The 21600-nt window shown below is 40.8% G+C and overlaps 2 protein-coding genes across 3 annotated transcripts in view; both read left to right on the top strand.

The window, feature by feature from the left end:
* Positions 1-21600, top strand: part of SHQ1 (SHQ1, H/ACA ribonucleoprotein assembly factor) — a 151905-nt gene that overhangs the window by 112144 nt on the left and 18161 nt on the right. The gene's annotated exons all lie outside the window — the stretch shown is intronic.
* On the top strand, positions 8821-9214 carry LOC128591520 (60S ribosomal protein L34-like). Its single transcript, XM_053599056.1, has one exon. It carries the CDS (start codon positions 8826-8828, stop codon positions 9177-9179), a length of 354 nt encoding a protein of 117 aa, XP_053455031.1. The 5' UTR covers positions 8821-8825; the 3' UTR covers positions 9180-9214.

Raw genomic sequence — 21600 nt, forward strand, 5'->3', positions numbered from 1 at the left:
TTCCAAGATAGAATATTTAGTCCTGTGGAATGGGGTCAGTGTGCCTTGCAGTCTTAGTTTGTGGCCGGATGCCCTGTACTGCAATTGCACAGTTCCTGTGCCACTAAACCCTTCCTACTTTCCTCCTCTGCCTCGCTCCTTGTAGTCCTTAGGAAGATTTCTGTTTTGATTACTCCTTTTCTAGAACTTTCTCTGCCTCCTCTCTCTCTCCTTAAGAAAGTTGTGGTTTAGATCACTCCCTATCTAGAAACTTCTCTGCTTCTTCTCCCTGCTCTCTTCTTCCTTCCCCTGTTCCAATCCTGAAATGGCTGTCCCCACTCTGTGGTCCCAGAGCCACTACTGTGGTACACTCCATTCTTGTTGATTGACATGTTTATGGCCAATAACATCACTGTGAACACTAAATGAGGGAATTCTACCCCACTGCTCCTAGGAATAATGCAGGTTAGGTTCTTAGGAGTTTTTGGTCACAACTGATCAAGTAATAACCTGTGTGTTTCTGTTTAAAGGCACCTTATTTAATATATATTGTTATTTCATTAGCACTGAAGGCCTGGCACTATAACTCAGGTCTGAACGAAACTTGTCTCTGTGAGGCACAACACAGCCTTCTTCCACTAGGGATGCTAGATAGTACTTCAGCACCATGCTTGGGGGTCATTTAAAACAGTGAAATCACCGACAGAAAAGCACAAAAGGGCGGTGCCTGTGGCTCAGTGAGTAGAGCACTGGCCCCATACCAAGGGTGGTGGGTTCGAACCTAGCCTCAGCCAAACTGCAACAAAAAATAGTCGGGTGTTGTGGCAGGTGCCTGTAGTCCCAGCTACTTGGGAGGCTGAGGCAAGAGAATATTGCTTGAGCCCAAGAGTTTGAGCTTGCTATTAGCTGTGAAGCCATGGCACTCTACCGAGGGTGACAAAGTAAGACTCTGTCTCTAAAAAACAAAAAAAAGAAAAGCACAAAAATATGAAAACACGCCACTAAATAGTCCATGTAAAGGACATCTTTTAGAGAATTGAAACAGGAAGGCAGAATGTTGTCACCTTGTACAACCTCAGCTGGGAACGTGTGATTTGGGGAACTCAAATTTTTCACCATTCTGCATATGTTCTCAAATGACCACAAAAGCACTATAAATAATAATTTGGGGGTTAAAAATAAATTTTAGCAAGTAGGACATTCACAAATACAGAATGCATGAATAGTGAGGCTTAACTTTACCTTATAGGCAACTGAATGTCGGTGGAGGGACCAGCAGCACAATAGGGGCAAGAAAAAAAAGAAAATGCTCTTTATTTCTGTCAAAGAATTTGATATTTGAAAAAAAAATTTTTTTTAATCGTTGAGGATTCATTGAGGGTGCAAGAAACCAGGTTACACTGATTGCATTTGTTAGGTAAAGTCCCTCTTACAATCATGTCTTGCCCCCGAAAGGTGTGGCACACACCAAGGCCCCACACCCCTCCCTCCTTCCCTCTCTCTGCTCTTCCTTTCCCCATCCCTCCCTCCTTCTTTCTGTCTGCTCTCCCCTTCCCCCACCCCCTCCATGTCCTTAATTGTCCTCATATCAGAATTGAGTACATAGGATTCTTGCTTCTCCATTCTTCTGATGCTTTACTAAGAATAATGTCTTCCACTTCCATCCAGGTTTATACAAAGGATATAAAGACTCCATCTTTTTTAATGGCTGAATGGTATTCCATGGTGTACATATACCACAATTTGTTAATCTATTCCTGGGTTGGTGGGCATTTAGGCTGTTTCCCCATTTTGGCGATTGTAAATTGAGCTGCAATAAACAGTTTAGTGCAAGTGTCCTTATGATAAAAGGATTTTTTTCCTTCTGGGTAGATGCTCAGTAATGGGATTGCAGGGTCAAATGGCAGGTCTAGCTTGAGTTCTTTGAGGTTTCTCTATACTTCCTTCCAAAAAGGTTGTACTAGTTTGCAGTCCCACCAGCAGTGCAAAAGTGTTTTCTTCTCTCCACATCCACACCAGCATCTACAGTTTTGAGATTTTGTGATGTGGGCCATTTTTGCTAGGGTTAGATGATATCTCAGGGTGGTTTTGATTTGTACTTCTCTAATAATTAGGGATTTTTTCATATGTTTGTTAGCCATTCATCTGTCTTCTTTAGAGAAGGTTCTATTCATGTCTCTTGCCCATTGATATATGGGATTGTTGGCTTTTTTCATGTGGATTAATTTGAGTTCTCTAAATTCAGGGGTCCTCAAACTTCTTAAACAGGGGAAGTTCACTGTCCCTCAGACCGCTGGAGGGCCGGACTATAGTTTATAAAAAAAAAACTACGAACAAATTCCTATGCACACTGCGCATATCTTATTTTGAAGTAAAAAAACAAAACGAGAACAAATACAATCACACCGCCTTATGTGGCCCGCGGGCCATAGTTTGAGGACCCCTGCTAGTTATCAAGCTTTTGTATGATTCAAAATATGCAAATATCCTTTCCCATTGTGTAGGTTGTCTATTTGCTTTGGTTGTTGTCTCCTTAGCTGTACAGAAGCTTTTCAGTTTAATTAAGTCCCATTTATTTATTTTTGTTGTTTCAATTGCCATGGCAGTCTTCTTCATGAAGTCTTTCCCCAGACTTCATGAAGTCTTTCCCCATGAATGTCTTCCAGTGTTTTTCCTATGCTTTCTTTGAGGATTTTTATTATTTCGTGCCTTAAATTTAAGACCTTTATCCATCTTGACTCAATTTTTGTGAGTGGAGAGAGGTGTGGGTACAGTTTCAGTCTTTTACATGTGAATATGCAGTTCTCCCAGCACTATTTATTGAATAGGGAGTCTTTCGCCCAAGGTATGTTCTTGTTTGATTTATGGAAGATTAGGTGGTTGTAAGATGTTAGTTTCATTTCCTGGTTTTCTATTTGATTCCAGATGTCTATGTCTCTATTTTTGTGCCAGTACCATGCTGTCCTGACCACTATGGCTTTGTAGTACAGCCTAAAATCTGGTATGCTGATGCCCTGGCTTCGTTTTTATTACTAAGAACTGCCTTAGCTATATGGGTTTTTTTCTTGTTCCATACAAAATGCAGAATCGTTTTTTTCTAAGTCTTGAAAGTACGATGTTGGTATTTTAATAGGGATGGCATTGAATTGGTAGATTGCTTTGGGAAGTATGGACATTTTAACAATGTTGATTCTTCCCAGCCATGAGCATGGTATGTTATTCCATTTGTTAATATCCTCTGTTATTTCCTTTCTTAGGATTTCATAATTTTCTTTATACAGGTCTTTCACCTCTTTTGTTAGGTATATTCCTAGGTATTTCATTTGAAGCTATGGTGAAGGGAGTTGTATCCTTAAGTAGCCTCTCATCTTGACTGTTATTGTCGTAAACAAAGGCAACTGACTTGTGGACATTGATTTTATATTCTGAGGCATTACTATATTTTTTGATGACTTCCAGGAGTCTAGTAGTTGAGTTTTTGGGGTTCTCTAAGTATAAGATCATATCGTCAGCAAAGAGGGAGAGTTTGACCTCCTCTGCTCCCATTGGATTCCCTTTATTTCCTTGTCTTGCCTAATTGTATTGGCTAGAACTTCCAGCACTATGTTGAATAGTAATGGTGACAGAGGACAACCTTGTCTGGTTCCAATTCTAAGAGAAAAAGCTTTCAGTTTTACTCCATTCAGTAAAATATTAGCTGTAGGTTTGTCATAGATAGCTTCGATCAGTTTCAGAAATGTGCCACCTAGGGCGGTGCCTGTGGCTCAAGGAGTAGGGCGCCGGTCCCATATGTCAGAGGTGGCGGGTTCAAACCCAGCCCCGGCCAAAAACCAAAAAAAAAAAAAAAGAAGAAGAAATGTGCCACCTATGCCTATACTCTTCAGTGTTCTAATTAGAAAAGGATGCTGGATTTTATCAAATGCTTTTTCTTCATTTATTGAGAGGATCATATGGTGTTTGGTTTTGCTCCTGTTAATATGATGGATAACTTTTATGGACTTGCATATGTTAAACCAGCCTTGCATCACTGAGATGAAACCTACTTGATCATGATGTATGACTTTTTTGATGACAAACTATAATCTATTGGCTAGGATTTTGTTGAGAATTTTTGCATCTATATTCATTAGTGAAATTGGTTTGAAATTCTCCTTTTTAGTTGTGTTTTTTCCTGGTTTTGGTATCAGAGTGATGTTTGCTTAGTAGAATGTGTTGGGAAAGATTTCTTCCTCCTCAATTTTTTGGAATAATTCCTGCAGTACAGGAATAAACTCTTCTTTGAAGGTTTGATAGAATTCTCGTGTGAAGCCTTCTGGACCAGGGCATTTTTTTTTTTTTTTTTGTAGAGACAGAGTCTCACTTTATGGCCCTCGGTAGAGTGCTGTGGCCTCACACAGCTCACAGCAACCTCCAACTCCTGGGCTTAAGCAATTCTCTTGCCTCAGCCTCCCGAGTAGCTGGGACTACAGGCGCCCGCCACAACGCCCGGCTACAGGGCATTTTTTTATTGGAAAAATTTTTATTGTTTCTTTAATCTCAGTGCTTGAAATTTGTCTGTTCAAGAGCTCTATTTCTTCCTGGCTAAGTCTAGGGGAAGAGTGTGATTCCAAATATTGATCCATTTCCTTCACATTGTCAAATTTCTGGGCATAGAGTTTCTAGTAGTATTCAGAGATGATCTCTTGAATTTCTGTGGCATCAGTTACTATTTTCCCTTTATCATTTCTGATTGAGGTAACTAGAGATTTTACTTTTCTGTTTCTAGTTAGTCTGGCCAAAGGTTTATCTATTTTATTTACTTTTTCAAAAAACCAAGTCCTTGTTTCATTAATTTTCTGAATGATTCTTTTGTTTTCAATTTCATTGATCTCTGATTTAATTTTGGATATTTCTTTTCTTCTGCTGGGTTTAGGCTCAGATTGTTCTTCTTTTTCTAATTCCATAAGATGGCTTATGAGTTTGTTGATGCTCTCTCTTTCTGTTTTTTGAATGTAGGCATCTAAAGCAATAAATTTCCCTCTCAGAACTGCTTTTGTAGTATCCCACAGGTTTTGATAGCTTATGTCTTCATTGCTCAAAGAAGTTGATGATTTCCTGTTTTATTTCTTCCTGCACCCAGCTGTTGTTCAACAGAAGGTTGTTTAATTTTCATGCTTTTGTGTGGGGTTTTTGTTAGAGTTGAGTTCCACCTTTAGTGCCTTGTGGTCTGAGAAGATACAAGGTAAAATTTCAATTCTTTTGATTCTGTTGCTGTTTGTTTTGTGTCCTAGGATATGATCAATTTTAGAGAATGTTCCGTGGGGCGATGAGAAGAATGTATATTTTTTATCTTTGGAATGGAGTGGTCTATATGCATCTATCTAGCACAGTTGTTCTACGGTCTCATTTAAGTCCCTTATATCTTTGTTTAATTTCTGTTTAGACAATCTGTCTAGCTATGTAAGAGGAGTTTTAAAGTCCTCTATTTTTATGGTGTGGTAGGATATCATATTGCTCTTACTGAGTAAGGTCTGTTTCAAGTATCTGGGAGCTGGGAGGTGCCTGTGGCTCAGTGAGTGGGGCACCGACCCCAGGTACCAAGGGTGGCAGGTTCAAACCCAGCCCCGGCCAAACTGCAACAAAAAATAGCTGGGTGTTGTGGCAGGTGCCTGTAGTCCCAGCTACTTGGGAGGCTGAGGCAAGAGAATCACCTAAGCCCAAGAACTGGAGGTTTCTGTGAGCTGTGATGTCACAGCACTCTACAACCGAGGGTGACAAAGTAAGACTTTGTCTCTAAAAAAGAAAAGAATCTGGCAGCATTTAAATATTTAGAATTGAAATGTCTTCTTGTTGTATTTTTCCCTTGACCAATTATAAAGTGACCAGCTTTGTCTTTTTTGACGTTAGTTGCTTTAAATCTACATGTATCTGAAAATAAGATTGCAACTTCTCTTTTCTTCTGAATTCCATTTGCCTGAAAAATTGTCTTCCAACCCTTAACAACAGAGTTTTAATTTGATTTTGAAGCTAGGTGTGTTTCCTGCAGACAGGAAATTCATGGCTTATGTTTTTTAATCCAGTCATCCAATCGATACCTCTTCAGTAGGGAATTCAAGCCATTAACATTTATTGAGATAATTGATAAATGTGGTAGTGTTCTATTCATCTTATTTTGTGAGAGTCCATTGCTTACTTTTATCTTTTGCATCAGTGTGGAAGCTAGGTTCTGTCCTTTAATTGATGAGTTTTTACTTTGCTGTTGATCCATTGTAATGGTCAGTGTGTAGAACAGGTTGAAGAGCTCCTGTAGAGCTGGTCTTGTTGTGGCAAATTTCCTCAATGTTTGTATATTAGTAAATGATTTGATTTTGCTGTCAATTTTAAAGCTTAGCTTAGCAGGATATAGAATTCTGGGCTGGAAATTGTTTTGTTTAAGTATGTTAAAGGTAGACGACCATTGCCTTCTTGCCTGAAAAGTTTCATTAGAGAAGTCTGCAGTCACCCTGATGGATTTGCCCCTGTAGGTCAACTGGCACTTACTCCTGGCAGCTTAAAAAATCTTTTCATTTGTCTTGACTTTGGACAGGTTCATCACAATATGTCTTGGAGAAACTCTGTTAGAGTTGAGGTGACCTGGGGTCTGATATCCCTCTGAAAGGAGTGTGTCGGATCTTTGGTGATACTTGGGAAATTTTCATTTATAATATTCTCTAGTCTGGCTTTCATTCCTCTGGGGCATTCTTCTTCCCCTTCTGGGATACCTATAACTCGTATGTTGGAACGCTTCATAAAGTTCCATTATTCTGTCAGTGAACGTTCTGCTTTCTCTTTCTTCATTTCATTTCTTTCTTTCTTTCTTTTTTTTTTTTTTGTCTCTCTCTCTCTTCATTTCTGCCTCTTTAACTATCTGAGTTATCTCAAGCGCTTTGTCCTCTACCTCGAAGATTCTTTCTTCTGCATGGTCTAACCTGTTGTTGATACTTTCTATTGCATTTTTAAGTTCCCTAATTGACTGCTTCAGTTCCTTCAGCTCTGCTATATCCTTTCTATATTCTTCATATTGTTCATCTCTTATTTGATTCTGTTTTTGGATTTCCTTTTGGTTATTTTCCACTATCAGCAGTTTCCTTCATTGTTTCCATCATTTCCTTCATTGTTTTCATCATCTGTATTCTGAATTCCCTTTCTGTCCTTTCCAACATTTCTTTATAGGTGGTATCCTCTGTGGTAGCTACCTCACCGTCCCTTGAGGGGGTTTGCTGTGGACTGGTTTTAATGTTTCTAGGATTTTTTTTTCACTCCTGAAGTGGCTATCTACTTACCCTGTGTGCCAAAACCATTCTCACTGTATGCCCCTGAGGGCCGAGGCTGTAAGGTGTCTTAGTCCTCGCCTTTAGGCTGCTCAGTCACTAGATTACTTGCTCCTGCCGGATCCTTGCCCTGGGACCCTGAGGGTGGAGCTTGCGGGGCAGATCTCCCACAATGGCACTGCATGGCCCACAGCTGTACACTATTAGCTCCGTTTGGCTCAGCGGCTCAGTCTGGGGCCCTAGAGAACGCTTAAAGTCCTCTGCACTTGCCCAAGTTCTCCCAAGGTAGTTCAACTGAGTGCCAAGTCCAAAAAACAAAACAAAACAAAACAGCTCACAGGTAAGGCCTTTCCAGTTTGCAATCTCACTGCTGGTGTACTTACAGCTGCCACCAGGATTAGACCAAATGAACACACTCAACCACTTGCCAGTTCTCCACTGCTTTTGTCCTCTTCATGGGGTCCAGAAGTCTCTTTTGCTGACTTCCTGTGTCCCCAAAGGGATGTTTTTGGGCAGATCCCACCAGCCAGAGATGCCTGGAGTCTTTTCTCCCCAGTCTCACTATGCCCAGTTGCAAGGAAGCTGTAACTCAGCTGCCATCTTGCTCCTTCCCAAAATTTGAAAGCATCGAAGTAGTCAACCTGGGAATTAGGATTTGGGTAACAATTTTTCCCCTCATTTTAAGATAGAGAGATTTTTCATTTAGAATTATATGTGCATAGAAACTCTCGTCTCAGTGCCCTTGGCTCATGCTCTCTTACATGTATTGCACTGTGGTATCACAGCTTGCACCTTGCCCACCACACACTGAGATTATGTGGTCTTTTAGGTCAGAGACTACATTTTGATTTCACATTACATCCACCAGTGGTGAATATTAGCACATAGTTGGTGGTCAGTGTTATTGAAATTCTAGCACATAGTAGGCAGTCTGTTTTGTTGAAAGACTTATGCAAAGTCTTAGGCATTTGAACTGAAAAGCTGCCATGAACTCTCATTACATCTGGTTTTGGTCCATAGCTCCTTTTCCACAATTCTGAAATCTAGAAAGGTCTGAGAACAGAAGTATTTTTTTATTTTTATTTTTGTAGAGACAGAGTCTCACTGTACCGCCCTCGGGTAGAGTGCCGTGGTGTCACACGGCTCACAGCAACCTCTAACTCTTGGGCTTACGCAATTCTCTTGCCTCAGCCTCCCAAGCAGCTGGGACTACAGGCACCTGCCACAATGCCCGGCTATTTTTTTGTTGCAGTTTGGCCGGGGCTGGGTTTGAACCCACCACTCTCGGCATATGGGGCTGGTGCCCTACTCACTGAGCCACAGGTGCCGCCAGAACAGAAGTATTTTTAAGGCAACTGGCAGCAAAACCTGACTGACATAACTTGTTTAGTGAGACGAGGGTATTTACAATCTTGGAGTGACATACATTTTACTTAAGAAATATTGGTGTATTTGATTAAAAGATTCTCCTGGAAGTGTTGGGTCATAAATTACTGCCTTTCTAAAGTACAAGAATAAAAAGCACTCTTCCACGGACGCTGTCTAGAGGCACTCAAAATGGTGCAGCGGTTGACATACCGTCGTAGGCTTTCCTACAATATAGCCTCTAACAAAACCAGGCTGTCCCGCACCCCTGGTAACAGAATTGTTTACCTTTATACCAAGAAGGTTGGGAAAACACCAAAATCTGCATGTGGCGTGTGCCCAGGCAGACTTCGAGGGGTTCGCGCTGTGAGACCTAAAGTTCTTATGAGGTTGTCTAAAACAAAAAAACATGTCAGCAGGGCCTATGGTGGTTCCATGTGTGCTAAATTTGTTCGTGACAGGATCAAGCGTGCTTTCCTTATTGAGGAGCAGAAAATCGTTGTGAAAGTGTTGAAGGCACAAGCACAGAGTCAGAAAGCTAAATAAGAAAATGAAGGGTTTTTTTGAGTAATAAAAATTGAGACTGAAAAAAAAAAAAGAATAAAAAGCAATTTTGAAGCTCAATTTGGTCCAATAATTTCAGATAAGGTATTGTCAACTTGTGGCAGAATTTAGGGATTTTCTTTTTTTTTTTTTCATTAATTTTTTTATTGTTAAATCATAGCTGTGTACATTAGTGCAATCAAGGGGTACAATGTGCTGGTTTCATATACAATCTGAAATATTCTCATCAAACTGTTCAACATAGCCTTCATGGCATTTTCTTAGTTACTGTATGTAGGCATTTGTATTCTGCATTTAGTAAGTTTCGCCTGTACCCAATCTAAGATGCACCGTAGATGTGGCCCCACCTATTACCCTCCCTCCACCAAAACCTCCCGCCTCCCTTCCCCTTCCTTGGCCCTTTCCCCATAGTCTTGTGCTATAGTTGGGTTATAGCCTTCATGTGAAAGCTATAATTTAGCTTCATAGCAGAGCTGAGTACATAGGATACTTTTTCTTCCATTCCTGAGATACTTTGCTAAGAAGAATATGTTCCAGCTCCATCCATGTAAACATGAAAGAGATAAAGTCTCCATCTTTCTTTAAGGCTGCATAATATTCCATGGTATACATGTACCACAATTTGCTAGTCCATTCATGGGTCGATGGGCACTTGGGCTTCTTCAATGACTTAGCGATTATAAATTGGGCTGCAATAAACATTCTGGTACAGATGTCTTTGTTATATTGTGACTTTTGGTCTTCTGGGTATAAACCTAGTAAAGGAATTATAGGATTGAATGGCAGGTCTATTTTTAGGTCTCTAAGTATTCTCCAAACATCCTTCCAGAAGGAACGTATTAGTGTGCATTCCCACCAGCAGTGTAGAAGTGTGCCCTTTCTCCACATCCACGGCAACATCTCTGGTTTTGGGATTTTGTTGTGTGGGCTACTCTTACTGGGGTTAGGTGGTATCTCAAAGTAGTTTTGATTTGCATTTCTCTGATGATTAAGGATGATGAGCTTTTTTTCATGTGTTTGTAGATTGTGCGTTTATCATGTGTTTGTAGATTGTGCGTTTATCCTCTTTAGAGAAGTTTCTCTTCAAGTCCTTTTCCCACCCTGAGATGGGATCACGTGTTCTTTTCTTGCTAATACATTTGAGTTCTCTGTGGATTCTGCTTATTAGACCTTTATTGGAGGTATAACCTGCAAATATTTTCTCCCATTCTAAGGGCTGTCTGCTTGCTTTACTTACTATGTTCTTGGCTGTGCAGAGGCTTTTTAGTTTGATCAGGTCCCAGTAGTGTATTTTTGACACTGCTTCAATTGCCTGGGGAGTCCTCCTCATAAAATATTCACCCAGGCTGATTCCTTCAAGAGTTTTCCCTGCACTTTCTTCAAGTATTTTTATAGTTTCATGTCTTAAGTTTAAATCTTTTATCCAGTGAGAGTCTATCTTAGTTAATGGTGAAAGGTGTGGGTCCAGTTTCAATCTTCTACAGATTGCCAGCCAGTTTACCCAGCACCATTTGTTAAATAGGGAATCTTTTCCCCACTGAATGTTTTTAATTGGCTTATCAAAGATCAAATAACGGTAAGTAGCTGGATTCATCTCTTGATTCTCTATTCTGTTCCAGACATCTACTTCTCTGCTTTTGTGCCAGTACCCTGCTGTTTTGATCACTATGGATTTATAGTACAGTCTCAGGTCTGGTAGCGTGATTCTTCCTGCTTTGTTTTTATTGCTGAGTAATGTTTTGGCTATTCGAGGTTTTTTCTGATTCCATATAAAACAAAGTATTATTTTTTCAAGATCTTTAAAATATGACAATGGAGCTTTAATAGGAATTGCATTAAAATTGTATATTGCTTTGGGTAGTATGGACATTTTAACAATGTTGATTCTTCCCAGCCATGAGCATGGTATGTTTTTCCATCTGTTAACATCTTCAGCTATTTCTTTTCTTAAGTTCATAGTTCTCTTTGTAGAGATCTTTCACATCCTTTGTTAGGTATACTCCCAAATATTTCATCTTCTTTGGCACTACTGTGAAAGGAATAGAGTCCTTGACTGTTTTTTCGGCTTGGTTATTGTTGGTATATATAAAGGCTACAGATTTACTGGTGTTGATTTTGTAGCCTGAGACATTGCTATATTCCATGATCACTTCTAAGAGTTTTGTAGTAGAATCCCTAGTGTTTTCCAGATATACGATCATATCATCTGCGAAGAGTGAAAGTTTGATCTTTTCTGACCCTATGTGGATACCCTTGATCGCCTTTTCTTCCCTAATTGCAATGGCTAAAACTTTCATTACAATTTAAAGAGCAATGGAGACAATGGGCAACCTTGCCTGGTTCCTGATTTAAGTGGAAATGATTTCAATTTAACTCCATTCAATACGATATTGGCTGTGGGTTTGCTGTAGATGGCCTCTATTAGTTTAAGAAATGTCCCTTCTATACCAGTTTTCTTAAGTGTTCTGATCATGAAGGGATGCTGGGTATTATGCATCAATTGAAAGAATCATATGGTCCTTATTTTTTAGTTTATGTGTTGAATTACATTTATAGATTTACGTATATTGAACCAGCCTTGAGACCCTGGGGTAAATACCACTTGGTCATGGTGTATAATTTTTTTGATGTATTGTTGGATTCTGTTTGTTAGGATCTTATTGAGTATTTTAACATCAATATTCATTAGTGATATTGGTCTATAATTTTCTTTTCTTGTTGGGTCTTTCCCTGGTTGGGGATCAAGGTGATGTTTGCTTCATAGAATGTGTTGGGTAATATTCCTTCTTTTTCTATATTTTGGAATAGAATTTAGGGATTTTATATAGCAATTTTACTTGACTCTTGGAGGCTGAGGCAGGTATGATTGCCTGAGGCCAGGCTGAGCAAGAGCAAGAGCCCATCTTTAAAAAAAAAAAAGGGAAGAAAAGAAAAAAAGAAAGAAGGCCTGCACCCATAGCTCAGTGATTAGGGCACCAGCTACATACACCAGGACTGGCAGGTTGGAACCTGGCCTGGGCCTGCTAAATAACAACAATGACAACTACAACAACAAGAAAAAAAAATTGACGGGCGTTGTGGCGGGCACCTGTAGTCCCAGCTACTTGGGAGGCTGAGGCAAGAGAATTGATTAAGCCAAGAGTTTGAGGTTGCTATGAACTGTGATGCCCCAGTACTCTACTGAGGGGAACATAATGAGACTCTGTCTCAAAAACAAACAAAAAAAAAGGCAAGAGAATTGCTTGAACTCAAGAGACTGAGGTTGCCGTGAGCTATGACACCATGGCATTCCACCCTGGGCAACAAAGTGAGACTCTGTCTCAAGAAAAATTAAAGAAAATGAAATTTTACTTGAGGAAATTGAGGGTTTAGGAAAGAATCATCTAGAGGCATAAATGGTTATCTGTGGCTGATAAAGAGTAAAATGAAGTGACATAATTTGATGGCACATCTCCTGAGGGGACAACATGTAGAGTTAAAAGCCCCAGGGTAAGTATAAATAGTGCTCAGAAAGCTCTTCTTATGAATGGGAAGCTTGAATAATGAAAGGAAACCATTTGATTAACCCTAAGATTTTTATTATAAATACTTTGAGTCTGTTGTATCTATGTACATAGGTGTCAACAGGTACACGGATAAGAGTTTATTAGGAAAAATTATCCAAATTGCCAAAAAGTGAAGTAAAATAATCCCGAGCTCCTGCGTTCTGCCAGCCTCCCCACTTCTGCCTTACAACAACGATAGCAATGAATGAAGCACCTGCGGACTTCCTAGCTGGGGGAGGGTTTTCTTTTGTTATTAGTACACATTTTAATTGTAATTGTAGAATGTGGTCTTATAAATCTTTGTGCCCATCTTTTTTTTTAAGTTATTTCTTTTGAGAAAATAAGCTGTACTCTGTAGTACACAAATTACATAAAATTGCTCACATCTACTAAAATATTCATACAAGTGACACAAAGATTCCTGGTGGCTCACGTTGAGATTTTCGTTAGATAAGATAAAGAGACTTAGAAACAGTATTAAAGTAAAAAATACTAGAAATTCTTATTTTATTTTATTTTTTTGAGACAGGGTCTCAATCTATCACCCAGGGTAGAGTGCTATGACATAATAGCTCACAGCAACCTCCAGCTCTTGAGCTCAAGCAATCCTCTTGCCTCAGTTTTTCCATTTTTAGTAGAGATAGGATTTTGCTCTTGCTCAGGCTGGTGTGGAATTCCTGAGGTCAAGCAATCCACCCGTCTCGGCCTCTCCGAGTGCTAGGATTACAGGCATGAGCCACCATGCCCAGCCAGAAATTCTTTTTTTTTTTTTTTCCCTCAGAAATCCTTATTTTGGCAGTTTTCAAGGGGAAATGGGAGACGGCGCTGTGATCTTGTCCACCCTTCTTTGGACTCTACTTTCTTCCACTTGAGACTTGTTTCCCAGGACTCATGTTTTCTTGTCCTTTTTTTTTTTTTTTTTTACTTTTTGTTGAGTTATGCACAGATTATAAGTATATAAATAATGAATTCTGATAAGGTAAAACCTAGTGTAGCCACCACCCCAATCAGGAATGGTGCCTTAGAGACACCCCATGAACCCCTTTGTGCTTGCTGATTTCTGTCATTAGCCATTGGCTTTGCCTATTTTTGAACTTTATATAATTAAGATAATAAACATAGTGTGTCCTCTTTTGTGTGGCTTTATTCAGTCAACATGATTATTTTTGGAGCATTCCGACTCCTAAGTCTCTTTAGGTTACCTTAAAAAAAAATCTCCTAAAAAATAAAAAATCTCCTGGCAAATTGTCATGAGAGCCTTCAGCTCTGAAAAAGAACACAGCTGGTAATGTAGCCAGGTCGAGAGGATATTAGGGGAGTGGGATGTGACTAGATTACACATGGGCATGGTTTCTAAGCACTTACTTCTTGGTCTTTGCTAATCAGTCCTAAGGCCCAGCCATTGGGACTCCCTGCCACAACACAGCCCTCCCTTTTTCAACAAGGGCCTGCATTCAGGAAGTATCTCTTGAATGTTGAATGCTGCAGCTCCTAGGCTCAGCTCTCTCGCAAAGGGAAGGCAAGTTAAATATTTATCCTTATTAAATTAGTGAGCTGTACTGATGAGCACAGTGTGGAGTTGTTTTGTTTAAGACCATGGGACGGTACAGCACAGGAGACGGCCACTCAGCATTGTGACTGGCCTTTGTGAAACGCTCTCTGTACCATAACTGCTCTCTATTGCAGTCCCCATTTTCTTCCTAGGAAAACAAAGGTTTCACACTCTCTTTAGATATGTTAACCATGACTCAGAGTGAGTGGGAGGAGGCAGAGTTTTTGTGACATGTCAGCCGTTTAATAATTCAGCAGACATTGCATTGTTTTCTGATTTTGTAGAACAAGACTGGCATTAAGAAATCATAAAATGGAACTAGTGCGGAGGCCCATGCCTGTAGTCCCAGCTACTCGGGAGGCTGAGACAGGAGGAATGTCTGGGAGTTCATGTTGCAGTGGGCTGTGAACACGCCTGTGAATAACCACTGTGTTCATAGAATGGTTCTGGTTTAATCAGTTCATATCGTTGTGGCATGCATTTAAGAAGACATTTCACTGCATGGGATAGCAGTGACTACACAAATATTCTGAATTTTGGAAGTTTTTGCCTCCCATCATAATGTGGCGCACTGCACGCTTTAGCCTGTGCGTATCAACACGGCAGACATGCCAACACTTGAGTATTTTCCTGTCTGTCTGTGAAAGCAACATAGCGTGCACACTTTATATTTTGTAACTGAGGAAAAACTTGGCATTTAGAACAAGTATATAAAGAAAACACATGAAGTCACTTGAGCTAGTCTTTCTAGAGTGTGCCAAAAAATTTGGACGGGGTCATTTTTTCTTCTGTTTTCAAGATAAGGAAGTGGAAAGCACATGCTGTGAAAATGTAGCTAGGACTTCTACTTCTTTAGACCTCAGAACTCTCCTCACACCTAAGGTTTGTAGCAGCGAGTCTTCGTATGAGTTGTGGGAGGCCGAGGGCAGAGCGTCCCAGCTGGTGCTCCCCTGGCACCACAGAGAGTTTGGGGTAAACGGAAACCCTCACCCTTCAAGATGGCAGGTAGGATGTGGGCCAGCCTGGTCCGTTTACCCACGCGCCCTGCCGGGCAGATGCTGTTTTTTGTGTGTTCTGTGATGTGGATCAGCTTGGGAAGCATTGCTTTAACTAGAGCGCTGTAGCCGGGCTCTCTAAGATAGTGTTTTAGCTGAATTCTCAATGCGTGTCAGCCAGCATGGGAGGATTTGCGGTTGTGCATTCCAGGAGGAAACAAGCACAAAGGGCTTAAGAGGAGAATTTTGTGAAGTGTCAGGGCACTGATTGGAGCCAGCGAGCAGTGACCTGGACAGGAATGGTGGGTGATCTCACTGGGGGATGTATGGAGCCAGGTCTCACAGGGTCTTGTTCTCATTGTGGAGTTTGGATTTTATTCTATTTCTGAAGCCACTGCAGGCTTTTAATAGGAATATCACCATCATGACGCAGAAGTGTAAAACCATAGCTTTTAGGTTTGGAAGGGAATTAGAAACAAACCAGTTTATTCCCCCTCATATGTTATTATGTGGAAAAGACTTTTCTGTGCCTTGCTATTGTTGTTGTGTTTTTTGTTTTTATTTTTTTAATTTTTTTTTGAGACTGAGTCTTACTCTGTCACCCTTAGTAGAATGCCATGGCATCATAGCTTACAGCAACTTCAAACTCTTGGGCTCAAACGATTCTCTGTCCTCAGCCTCCTGAATGGCTGGGACTACAGGCATCTGCCACAACACCCGGCTATTTTTAGAGATGAGGTCTTGTTTTGGCTCAGGCAGGTTTCGAACCTGTGAGCTCAAGCAATCCACCCACCTCGGCCTCCCAGAGTGCTAGGATTACAGGTGTGAGCCATCTCGCCTGGCCTGCTATTGTATTTTTTAAATGATATATGTCCTCCTTCTCGTTTGTAAACTGGGGGACTTATGAAATGCCTCTAACTTGTGTTCTGCTCTAAAGATCTTGATTACTGCATGTCCTTCTGTATTAGCCTACTTTAACAAGTTACCACAAACTGGGTGGATTTAAACCACGGGAATTTGGCTTGGCGCTTGTAGCGCAGTGGTTACGGTGCCAGCCACATACTCTGAGGGTGGCGGGTTCAAACCCAGCCCCGGGTCAGATAAACAACTGCAACAAAAAAATAGCCGAGCCTTTTGGTGGGCACCTGTAGTCCCAGCTACTCGGGAGGCTGAGGCAAGAGAATGGCTTAAGCCCAAGAGTTGAGGTTGCTGTGAGGTGTGATGCCATGGCACTCTACCGAAGGCAACATAGTGAGACTGTGTCTCAAAAAATAAAAAAATAAAATAAACCACAGGAATTTATTTTCTTATAGTTCTAGAGGCTAGAATTCCAAAATCAAGGTATCAGTAGAAATGTTTTTTTTAGAGACTCTGGGGGAGAATCTATTCCATGGCCCCTTTGCTGGCTTCTGGCAGTTGCTGGCAGCTCTCGACATTCCTCTCATCTCTGTCTTCATTGTCATGTGGCATCTGCTGTCTCTGTGTCCCTGTGTCTTTACAGCATTTTTTTCCAAAGTGCTAGTCATCGGATTTAGACCCATCCTAATCCAGTATGACCTCAGCTTGATTATATCTGCAAAGACCCCATTTCCAAGTAAGGTCACATTTGCAGGGTCTAGGGTTTAGGACCTGAGCATGTGTTTGTGGGGGACACAGCGTAATCTACAGTACCTTCCTTCTGCTGCCACCTGTATAGTGATACTGTCCCTATCTTAGTGATTGACCTCCACTTAGCTTAATTGAACCCAAACAGTCATTTTATCTGAACATTTAATAGGTCAAACTACTATATCATTAAACACCATTTGCCCTTTTCACATGGATGAAATGTAGAAATATTGTCAGAAGATGGACTGAAGTGCTCGGTCTCAGCCTGATACTCGTGTTCCCTGTTTTAAAGGTCCTTTTCTATCCAACAAAGGTGTTTTCGTTTTTTACTTAACCAGCTATTTGGTTTCAGTCTTAAATTCTTTATTCCCTGCCTTATACTAGAAATTATTTAAAACATTTCTTTGTGTGTGTGTGTGTGTGTAAAACAAGATGGCATAACTTAAAGGTGAAGATAAAAGAAGGGAGGGAAAGGGTAGAAACAAAATGAAAGCAGGCAAGAAAGAGCTGCAGGTACATTCTGTCATGTGCGTGGGTCACAGACTTGAATTTCCTAACGGCTAGTATGGAAGGGGAGACCTTGTGAGTCGCACAGTTTCAAGAGTTTTACAGGGCTGTTTTTTAAATCAGCCCTGAATGCCGTCGTTTTGGATCACAGCGAAGCAGGTTTCAGCAAAAGCAGTTCTGCTGTGGAGTAGATGGAAATGTGGCCAATTTATGAGACCCACTTTTCCATCTCTGGGAATCTGATCAGGTGTGGTGTAAATGTTAGGCAGTTTCAAGGGCAGGATGGAACGGTTTTTGATGGACATTGTACCTTTTTTAGCCCGTTTATCTCTTCACCCTTCCACTAAAGGTGGAGGTTGGCAATAAGGCCAAGGATGGCTTCTCTGAGTTTAGCTAAATCTTCCTAGAGGCATTCTTTTCAGTATTGCATTGCCATAGCAATTCTTTTTTAACCTGAAGTCATTAGTTTTGCTCTAAAAGTGGGTGTGTGGGTACCTGTATGTATGTGTTTATGTATGGACTGCTCTCAAAAGGAACCACTGGAGCCAGAGCCTGCCTGCTCACCTTCAGCTCAGCTGCTCTTGCCCCTGTCCGATGCAGGATTTTTTAAAACATATAGGCATCTGTTTAGCATTTGAAAACTAAAACAAGTGATTCTTGTTATAATTGTGAAGCAAGAGAAAACTGTATGTGAGTTAATAAGCATATTAACATATGTAAAGTACTCTGCTTGGGGCCTTTGGAGTTGCTTTTTTGTGATGGTATGACAATTTCTTTACCCCTCTCTGGCCCAGTTTTTCTATTTTTCCAACAAGGGTAATGCCAGTACCTATCTCATAGGGTTGCTGTACATGAGTTCACTATGAACTTGGAACTGAACCTGTCACAGCAATTAGGAAAGGTGAGCAGCCTCTATTTACTGATGCCATGAGGGACCTTTCAGTCCCTTTACACAGAATCTCAGAGGTGGCTGATTCTTATTATATCTGTTTGCCATAATAATTTGACTATTTGTTTTAAAGACATTTAAAAATTGTATCCCTCTCCCTTTGGGGGGGATTTGTAGTGCAGTGTATGTGTATGTATTTGTGAGCTAATGAATATTTATTTTTATCCTCTTAAGCACTAGGACCAGAGTCTATAAACTTTTTTTTTTTTTTGTAGAGACAGAGTGTCACTTTATGCCCTTCGGGTAGAGTGCCATGGCATCACACAGCTCACAGCAACTTCCAACTCCTAGGCTCAAGCGATTCTCCTGCCCCAGCCTCCCGAGTAGCTGGGACGACAGGAGCCCGCCACCATGCCCAGCCATTTTTGGTTACAGTTCAGCCGTGGCCGGGCTTGAACCCGCCACCCTCGGTACGTGGGGCCGGCGCCTTACCGACTGAGCCACAGGCGCCGCCCAAGTCTATAAACTTTTTTTTTAAGAGGCAGTGGCAGGCCAGGCACAGTGGCTCCCGCCTGTAATCCCAGCACTCTAGGAGGCCAAGGTAGGTGGATTGCTGAGCTCAGGAGATCAAGACCAGCCTGAGCAAGAGCAAGACCCCATCTCTACTAAAAATATAAAAACTGAGGCAAGAGGATCACTTGAGCCCAAGAGTTTGAGGTTGTGTTGAGCTATAATGATGCTACAGCACTCTACCCAGGGTAGCAAAGTGAGACTCTGTCTCAAAACACAAACAAAAAAAAGACAATGGCATAATTGTAGAATTGTTGGAATTGCCTTGAGAATTATTATAATATAATTATAGAATATTATAATAGGCTATTTTCATAAAAGAGTATATAGGTTTATTTTATAATTTTCTTTTTCTTTTTTGAGACAGAGTCTCACTATGTCATCCTTAGTAGAGTGCCATGGCGTCATAGCCCACAGCAACCTCCAACTCTTGGGCTTAAGCGATTCTCTTGCCTCAGCCTCCCAAGTAGCTGGGACTATAGGCGCCTGCCACAACGCCCAGCTATGCAGTTGTTTATCTGGCCCGGGCTGGGTTCAAACCTGCCACCCTCAGTGTATGTGGCTGGCACCATAACCACTGTGCTACCAGCCCCGAGCCTATAATTTTCTTTTTATTATGGCTCGGCACCTGTAGCTCAAGCAGCTAAGGCACTAGCCACATACACCAGAGCTGGCAGGTTCGATTCCAGCCTGGGCCTGCCAAACAACAATGACAACTACAACAACAACAACAAAAAAATAGCCAGGTGTTGTAGCGGGCGCCTGTAGTCTCAGTTACTTGGGAGGCAGAGGCAAAAGAATCGCTTAAGCCCAGGAATTGGAGGTTGCTGTGAGCTGTGATGCCACAGCACTCTACCTAGGGCAACAGCGTGAAGCGCTGTCTCAAAAAAAAAACAAAAATTCTTTTTCTTAGTCTTGATACACTGTCTTGATAACATTTCAAGAAGACAAAAGTTTAGCCAGGCATAGTGGCAGGTGCCTGTAGTCCCAGCTACTTGGGAGGCTGAGGCAAGAGAATTGCTTAAGCCCAAGAGTTTGAGGTTTCTGTGAGCTGTGATGCCACAGCACTCTACAAAGGGCAACAGAGTGAGACTCTGTCTCAAAAAAAAGAGACAAAAGTTACTTTCTGCCAGGGACTTTTGGGAAATTGTCACTATCGTGACCCTAAAGAATGGCTCGATACTGATTGCTTTTTAGCTTCTGTCTCCTCCCAATGCATTTTTTCTAAACTCAGTACATCACAGTCAAGCTGTTTTCTCCATAGGAATTGAATAGCACTGAAAGTTTCAACTGTCTTTTTCAAAGATTAAATAATTTCTATTACTGTCACAGCAACTACCATGTAGGTAGTTGAAAGCGAGCAGGTGAGAACAGCCCTGTGAGCCTGGAACTTTGGGATTAACATCCAGTTGCAATTCTTTCCATTTAGGTCACACAAACTTTCAAGCTGCATCAAAGCAGCCTGTCAGACCAACTTCATTTATGAAGTGGAAGGATTGGAGTAGATGGTTCTTGTGCTCCCTGCAAGAATGAGCTTTCAGTGGATCTTTCTATTACAGCCACCTATGCATATATGTGTCACACAGGAAGCCCTTCTTTCCAAATAATTCGTTATTTGAGCTTCTGCACTTAGAATGTGACAAAGGGAAGCAATGATATTCAAAACAAAAATATTCACTAATAAGCCACTTAATAAATGTTATACCCATTCCAGTATATCTAGCATATCATTTCCTATATAGCTTCTTGATCAAAGAGATTGTTAATGACAGGGATGGAAATGTTTTTCACTTTTAAAAACACATTTATGTGGTACCATCTTTCCCACCAGCATCTTGCCAGTATTTTTGGTTTTTAACCTCTTGATCATTGATATTGTGTGGTGCAAATAAATTGCAAATTGAATAAAAGATCAATAATTTCACAAAGGCAATGAAAGTAATGTGGGAGATGTGCTTGAACCACACACAGAACCACTGACCATGAAGCTTAGAAATATGGGATTACTTAATAATTGAAGAAGAGAACTCTACAATAATAGTGAAATTGGGGAAAAGTATTTTTGAATATCAGAGGATTGGTTTGAACATCACATGATGAAGAGTGCCTTGAGAAAACTGATGATATTGTTGATTATTTTTTGTAAAAATTCTATTATTCTGGCTCAGTGCCCATGGTTCAGTGAGCAGGGTGTCAGTCACATACACTGAGGCTGGCGGGTTCAAGCCCAGTCCGGGCCTGCTAAACAAAAGTGTCAACTGCAACCAAAAAATGGCTGGGCATTGTGGCTGGTGCCTATAGTCCCAGCTACTTGGGTGGCTGAGGAAAGAGATTGCTTAAGCCCAAGAGTTTGAGGTTGCTGTGAGCTATGATGCCACAGCATCCTACCCAAGGCGACAGAGTGAGACTCTGTCTCAAAAAAAAAAAAAAAAAATTCTGTTCCAGAAAAGCCATCATGAAGTGATGAATGTTAGATGGTCCTATACTTTTGTTAGAACAAGTACAAATACAATTAGTATTTGGTTTTTTCTTTGTTTATTTTGAGAATTATTGCATGGTTGCAATTATGACCTATATGTTGACATTCTCGATGTTTTATCAGCTTTTCTTTTAGTTTGTAGTTTGATTTAAAGGTAAAGTTGTGATCTTTTTTTCTGGTCTTAATTATCCATTAATGAGCATCTCCACTATCTGTTACACTTATAGTGGGTGTACTATGTTTTATAGTGTCCCTCCA

This window comes from Nycticebus coucang, chromosome 8, assembly GCF_027406575.1.
Source record: "Nycticebus coucang isolate mNycCou1 chromosome 8, mNycCou1.pri, whole genome shotgun sequence".
Classification (NCBI taxonomy): domain Eukaryota; kingdom Metazoa; phylum Chordata; class Mammalia; order Primates; family Lorisidae; genus Nycticebus; species Nycticebus coucang.

Coding starts and splice junctions, on each gene's coding strand:
- LOC128591520 (XM_053599056.1), top strand. CDS start 8,826: ATGGTGCAGCGGTTGACATACCGTCGTAGGCTTTCCTACAATATAGCC.